This window comes from Cyclopterus lumpus, chromosome 19 (assembly GCF_009769545.1).
Source record: "Cyclopterus lumpus isolate fCycLum1 chromosome 19, fCycLum1.pri, whole genome shotgun sequence".
In the NCBI taxonomy this organism is placed as follows: Eukaryota; Metazoa; Chordata; class Actinopteri; order Perciformes; family Cyclopteridae; genus Cyclopterus; species Cyclopterus lumpus.
Window position 1 is genome coordinate 13,851,134 of NC_046984.1, and position 7,156 is coordinate 13,858,289.

Sequence of the window (7,156 nt, forward strand, 5' to 3'; positions counted from 1 at the left end):
ATATGGCGATAATAGCCTTTTGTTAGACTCTGAATGCAGAACCTCTTGTAACAGGGATCTTTACACTTTTAGTATATGGCTGCGGATTTTATTTAAATAAAACATATTTTAGTACTTCTTCCACCACTGCTATACTTTATGCAGTGATAAATAATTTTAAGGATGTAGGTTTGGGTTTCAGAAGTGCATTTAAGTCATGGGCTCTTCAAACCAGAATAAGTGTTGTTAGGGAACTTAATATTCCTTGAAAGAGTCCGACTACTTAATGTAAATAGATAATGATTGATAATGATCATAACAATGTTGTAATAGAGCACCGTCTTCTACCGCCTTGTCTTTGATTTTAGAACAACTCTTAGATGTTTTTAAGATTATATTATAATCACAAATCACACTTTGTCAGGTGTCAATTAGGAAAATAAGGTATGATTAAAGGACCATTCCAAAGAAAGAAATGCAGGGGATTTCTCACTCTCATGACAGCCCAAACATATTGTGTGTTGTGATCGTCTTTGTCCACACGTCTCTCCCCCCAAGGCTGAGGTCACTTATAGTCACTGCATGTTTTGTTGTGTAAAGAGCTTTTTAAGTAAAGGTTTTTCAAATGTAAGTCCAGAATGTCCTCAGAGATTGAATGAACGTCAGCTCACCACTTTTATCCAGACTGAAATATTTCAACATCTAATGGATAGCTTGCCATAACATTTGGTGCAAATATCCTGATCCCCAGATGATAAATCCTACTGACTTTGGTGATCCCCTGACTTTTCCTTCAGCGCACCATGAGGTTGACATTTCTTTTTTTGGGTGAAATTCTTTCACAACTATTGGGTGGATTTCCATTACATTTGGTCCAGTTATTCCTGTTCCCCAAAGGATGAATCCTACAGATGTTGGTGGTCCTCTGACTTTGCCTCAAGCACCACCAGCAGATCAAAGTATACATTTGGTTTCTTACCAAAATTCCTGCAAAATAAATCACATTTTTTACATTTCCATCAACCTTAGCTGTACTCTGTTTTAACTTCTTATTTGCACATTTTAGCTTGCAAGCATGTTTTACTAAGATGGTGACGATTGTAGTGGTCCTTTGACCGATAAATCAAAAAACAATTGATATTTTTAAGAAAACAAAACGAAAACAAACAAAAGAACAAATTAACTCCTATTGCTGCATGCCTCTCCTGCTTTGGTAAACAAAACAAAAAAAAACATATGGCCACCCAGGTGCATACTACTAGTTCTATACCTGCCTATACTCCAATATATAACCCCGGAGAGACCGCAAGAATCTATGTAAAGCAGAAGCTTTTCTGATAGATTATGGTGGAGTAACACCTTATTTACACTTAATGTTAGTTTTTTCCTTTAATTTGTCACCCATGGTTCAATTTGTACTTACATCAGGTGCATACAGGCCTAATAGCTTACTGAATGAGCTGTTAAAATAAGTGAAACACAAGCCTTTAAAGCTTAGTGACAGATGTGCAACATGCTTGAAAGGTCTGAACCCTGAGAACAGAGCAGCAGCAGTTAGTGATTAAGTCATTGTACCTCGTGGCACAGTCTTCACCACAGTGTAAATCTGATGAGCGCACTGCACTGCATGTCCTTGCCAACGGGCTCAGGTGTTCCACACATTGAATGCTATGTTCCACTGCCTGCTGGAGGCCAGAGTTATATTATGTTATCACATGGAGACTTTTGAATTATCAAGCTCCATCTGCCAAAGAAATGCCGTATTCATGTGTCACCTCTCTGGGTCGTATCCTGTGAGGCGTTATAGCTCAGTTAAATCAGAAGGTTTTGTGAGGTGGAATAAGTGGAAGCGGATGATGGAGTCTGATAACACTTATACTTCACCATTTTTATGATAAAGTTTGACTAGAAATAAGCAATTACACATTCAAAGACATTTTGCTCTGAGAGATTTTATTATAAAAGCTCATACATTAATCACATTAATCACAAGTCTACTGCTGAAAAGGTTTTGAATGATGGTTTTAATCAGGCCTGGACAGAATCCTCTGGGCTATAAGCTATATGCCACATAAGTTTTATAAACTGTGCTGTAGGCAAGGTGGTAAAATATTGATTAACTCTCATTTTTGTGACTTAAAAAGCACACTGATAACACAACAAGAACGATAGTGAAATATGTTTTTTTGTACAATAAACACTGAACTCATACAAGGAGGAAATAACAGATTAGACTTTACCGACAGTTAATTAACAGACTTTAATGTTTTCAACAAAAGAGCGCGATAGCGTGAGTGTGTGCGTGTGTGTGCATGTGAGTGTGTGTGTGTTTAAAAAGAGGATGGTTGATGGCAACAGGAGGAAGAGGAGATGCAGCGAAAGACTGTTGTGTGGGAGAGGTGTGGACTTGTTTGTTTGGATCATGTGTCTCTTCAGAGAATCACATCATCTTGGCAAACCACGAACAGTGGAAACGTGTCTGAATCATGAATGTCAGAACCATCATGTACATTTTTTTTTTCTTCTATATTTTGTAATGCATATTCAATCCTGTGATGTAATGTTCCCAATCATTGCAAAACCAACAATGCCAGCCAGGATTGGTGTGTGTGGATGTGGCCTATTTGTGTGAACACAAAATCAACCACTATTATGATTGACATGTTGGAGGATGGAGGTTGCCTTGGAGACACAGAAATACAAAATACCTTACATTCACTTGCAAATAGAGAAGCAACCCACTCTCCGTCTATTCCTTCTTTGTGCTCGCAGTTGCTCCACATTCTGTTATCTCTTTGTCATTTTTGTGCCAGGAGTCTTTTATCCACTGTTTCACGCTCCATCTGCGCTGTCATATCTGTCACACCTTTATTTGTCTGCCACCTTGTAGTCCTTGCTCTTGCCCTGTCTCTAAATGTCATTATCCTTGGCTTAAGCCCCTCCTACACACAAAGCCCTCTGTGTAGCCCCTCTGTATCCCCATTTCCCACTCACTTGTTCAATATCTGCCTATATTTCATAGGTTTAACAGAATGCATCTAGGTCACACTTCAATCTTGTGTAACTTGTACCATCTGGGTGCAAAGCTTAGACAAAGTGATGGCCAGACAAACAAACAAACACGCGCACGCACACACGCACACGCACGCACACACACACACACACACACACACACACACACACACACACACACACACAAAAGCAGACGTCTCTGTCAATGTTGTAGTCATGGGAATACCGTGTAAACAGCAGCCGCTGTCAAAACAGGATTGATTGTGCCTATGTGTGTTTATCATTATTTATTCCTATTCTTCGGTCCAAGTGTTCGGTCCAAGAAGACGGATGCAGACCATGCTGGTTGAAGACAATGATTCGAGATCATCAACACAACAGGAAGGAACTAGACAAGCCAGTTCAAATCAGGTGCAGCTCAGGCAGGAATCCGTGTAGATTGTTATTTGATAATGGGATCAGCAGGTCCAAGTGGTTTCTTGAGCTTCTTTCTGATGGAGGTATAAATACATGCTCATTGCAGCATCTCCACTGACAGGTTGCGTGCGTATCTGGCAGAGCGGAGTTTGAGTTCATGGTAACACTGTACAAAACTGTGGTAGATGAACGTGATCGGCAGCGCCAAGAGAACAATGCCGCTCACGACACACATTCCCCCGAGTACCCGTCCCCCAATTGTCACAGGGTACACGTCCCCATACCCCACTGTCGTCATGGAAATGATGACCCACCAGGCGGCTGCTGGGATGCTGGCGTAATCCGGGTTCTGCATTCCCAAGTCCAACCCGTACTCCAGCAGCTGGGCTAGAGCGCTGTATATTGCCATGGCGACGAAAACAAACACCATCAGCATGACCATCTCCCGGTAGCAGCGTGTGAGCGTGAGCCCCAGTGTCTGCAGGCCCAGGAAGTGTCTGGCCAGCTTCATGAGCCAGAACACGCGCATCATCCTCAGTACCCGCAGTATCACTCCAACAACCCCGAGCCCAGCACCTGGTATCCCTGCCTGGGCCATCGCCATGGTGACATAGTAAGGGGTGATGGCAATTACATCGATGATGTTCAGCGGCCGCCGGATGAAGTCCCACTTGCTTCTGGCCACCAGAAAGCGCATGGTGCACTCTGCTGTAAACCAGCCAATACACACGGCTTCCACTATCCTGCGGAGAGAAGATCAGAGAAATGAACAGAACTGACCTGAGCCGTTTACTGAGCTGTAAACAGGAAATGGGAGCGCAGCCACAGAGAGATATAGACGATATGAGACTGTTTGAAAATCAGTTAATATGAGGAAGAAGGAAGTGAAGCAGTGGTGATAGAAATGATGGTAAATACTGAAGACATCTGACGCAATTCAGGGTTGACACAAGTAAACAAAGAGAGGAGGAGAAGACTGGAAACTGCACAGAGGGAGGGTTTCAAGCCCCTCGAAGAGAGACTGTGACACACGCAGGCACATCATTACCACATTGATTAGCACAGCAGAGGCAATCAAACCAAATTAAAGTAAGGTGGTGCTTGTATTTGACATAGAAGCAGTCAGGCCAATGAAACAGTGCAGACCCTAAGGATTACATCAGCATTAGACAAAACCAAATTATAGAGCAACTGAGGGAATTGCATCATCTACTGGCATGAAACAAAATTGGAATAATGTTGACCCTGAGAGTAAAATACACTTAGTGATTACCTAACCACTGTGACCGATCCAAAACTATGTCCTGCCTGAGTGAACATAACCCAGCCATATATAGAGCAGGCTGCCTCGGGCTTACTAAAGAGGACAAGCTGTGCAAAAATAATGTTGAAAGAGAAGTGCACTTTTCACCTTACATCCAAGAACTGAATGCCAAAATAACTGTCCAGAAGCTAAACTAAGACAGGTGATCCCTGTTAAGTGGCTTAATTCATTTTTGTTTGCTTGCCCTAATATATAATCCCCCAGTGCACCTTCTACTTTCAACTCATTACAATGTTTGTTCTCCATGTGTACCGTGCAGTGTACACTTACCAAGCCAATAAAGATATTCAAATTAATTGTAAAAAGAGGAGAGGCCAACAGGGTGTACTGTGTAATAAGTTACACTACAATTTTCCGTAGATAATATGGATTGTTTGTTAATTGGCTTCCCTGTGAGCTCGTCTGACATGAGAGGGTCTTAATGTTTAGTGTGCTACCTGCAACTTGTCCTTGTGCTGTTTTGACCTATGACGTGTCAATGTACTACATAGGAAGTGCCTGATTGTTTTCTCTTGTGGTTTAAATATAACGTTTTTTTTTGTTTGTTTGTTTTTTACCCTTACATTGTAGAAATAACTATCATATGGCTCAAAGAGCAACACATGCATCAACCTTCTGGGTAATAATGGACGGGCAATGAGTTTGAAAGCTGCCTTGAATGCATGTTGGTGCTCTTATAGATTCTCAAGTGAGACTGTGAATGTATTTATTTATTTGCTTGAGAGTGTATCGTGACAGAAACGCGTCCCTTATATTGTTGAGTTCATGGCATGAAGTCACTATTGACTTTTACGCATCGGGTTATGGAGCACAGTCTCACTTGTATGATACATATTTCGCCGCATCCACATGAGGGGGGACCCCCCATGTTGTATTCCTCTAAACTTAACTGACCCCTGACTTTCGCCTACCTGTGTTCCTCCACAATATTTCTCTTGGCTGTATCCCAGTCCGGCAGGGTGCTCGCGCACAGCATTATCATAGAAACGAGCACAAATATCACAGACACTGAAGCCAAAAGCTGTGCAAAAAGCGAGGAGTTCGGCTCCTCGAACGTCTTGCGCATCTTCTCGAGCCATTGTTCGCGCTTGGTGAGCGCTGTCCGTTGCAACGGTTCACCGGAGCTCTGGGACTCATCCCCCGATGCTCCGACGTCAACCTCGGACAGATCGTCCAGTCCGATCTCGGACATCCTGTCGTCCAGGCGTTTCTGGCAGCAGGAGTCTAAGTGCACGCTCTCCAGTCCCCAGTAGAGCATCTCCGTGTAGAAGGACAGCTCACACACTCCGGGAACAAAGCGGAGTTTACCGTAGCGCACGTACAGCATGATGAACACGAAAGCCTGCGCGTGGCGGTCAAAGAAAAACTCATTCCGGTCCCGGTCGTAGTCATCGCACAGTTCAAGAACCTCTTTCTCCGTTGCGCAAGCATGCAGACGGCTGACGCGCCGGAGAGGGAAATCCCTAATCACCTCACGGGTGAAGGCGTACCGGGTTCCCCCTACGTTGAGTACGCAGATGCTCTTCCCGAACTTCATCTTGTCAATCTGAAACCTATAACTAAAACTCATCTTCCAAGTCCACTGTCCGTTCCATCACAAGAGTTTGGACACTTGTGGGGGGCCACAGTCTCCCCTGTCCCCCGGGGCGTGGTTCGTGGAGCTGGTCCTGCGCGGAGCTGATGGAAACTATACCCTCGGTCCCTCACTCCTCTTCTCTTTCTGTAGCCTGTAGAAGAGTCTCTCCTCCCCAGCCGGGGCGAGCCAATCCCATCAATGATGTCACGTGCGCGCGCGCGCACGTAACCAACGAGAAAAAACACACACAGCAAAACAGAGCGTAATTTCATACACATTTGTCTCCAAAGTCGAAGCTTTGGAGACAAAAATATACATAAATATACAATAGTACAAATAACTGTGTGGGTAAGATAAAAACATGTACTAAATCATTGGTTTAAATCTTTAAGGGCTTTTTGGATGTTCTAATTAGATTATAACTTAACGTGTTTATTTGTTACTCTAATGTATTCTGCTTTTTATGAGCACTGTTGGAAGGAGCCCAAGAACCAAAACAATAATTTACTACAACTGCTTCCCTGTATTATGCACGACTATAAATAACTTGAAATATTAGTATACGTAGTTAAGAACATCTGATGACTTCTCCCATGTCTCCATGTCCCTATATATTGACTCATAATATGAAGTTATTAAGTAGCCTGGTTGTATGTAAGTAGTAAAGTGACTTGATACATGTGTATTACAACTATAGCTGCATTTGGCAGAAATTACGCACACATTGTATATTTCAATAAGTATGATGTATAAAGGTAAGAGTGTATGTGTATGTATGAGTGAGTGAGTGTGTGAGTGAGTGTGTGTGTGTGTGTGTCATGGTGTGTGTGTGTATGCGTGTGTATGTG

General features: G+C 42.8%; 1 protein-coding gene across 1 annotated transcript; it reads right to left on the minus strand.

The window, feature by feature from the left end:
• Window positions 1–1,943: 1,943 nt before the first annotated feature.
• Window positions 1,944–7,095, minus strand: kcng3 (potassium voltage-gated channel, subfamily G, member 3). Its single transcript, XM_034558749.1, has 2 exons — window positions 5,644–7,095; window positions 1,944–4,151 (listed from the first exon to the last, which is right to left on the minus strand). The coding sequence occupies exons 1-2, from the start codon at window positions 6,300–6,302 to the stop codon at window positions 3,506–3,508; spliced, it is 1,305 nt and encodes a 434-aa protein (XP_034414640.1). The 5' UTR covers window positions 6,303–7,095; the 3' UTR covers window positions 1,944–3,505.
• Window positions 7,096–7,156: the final 61 nt, after the last annotated feature.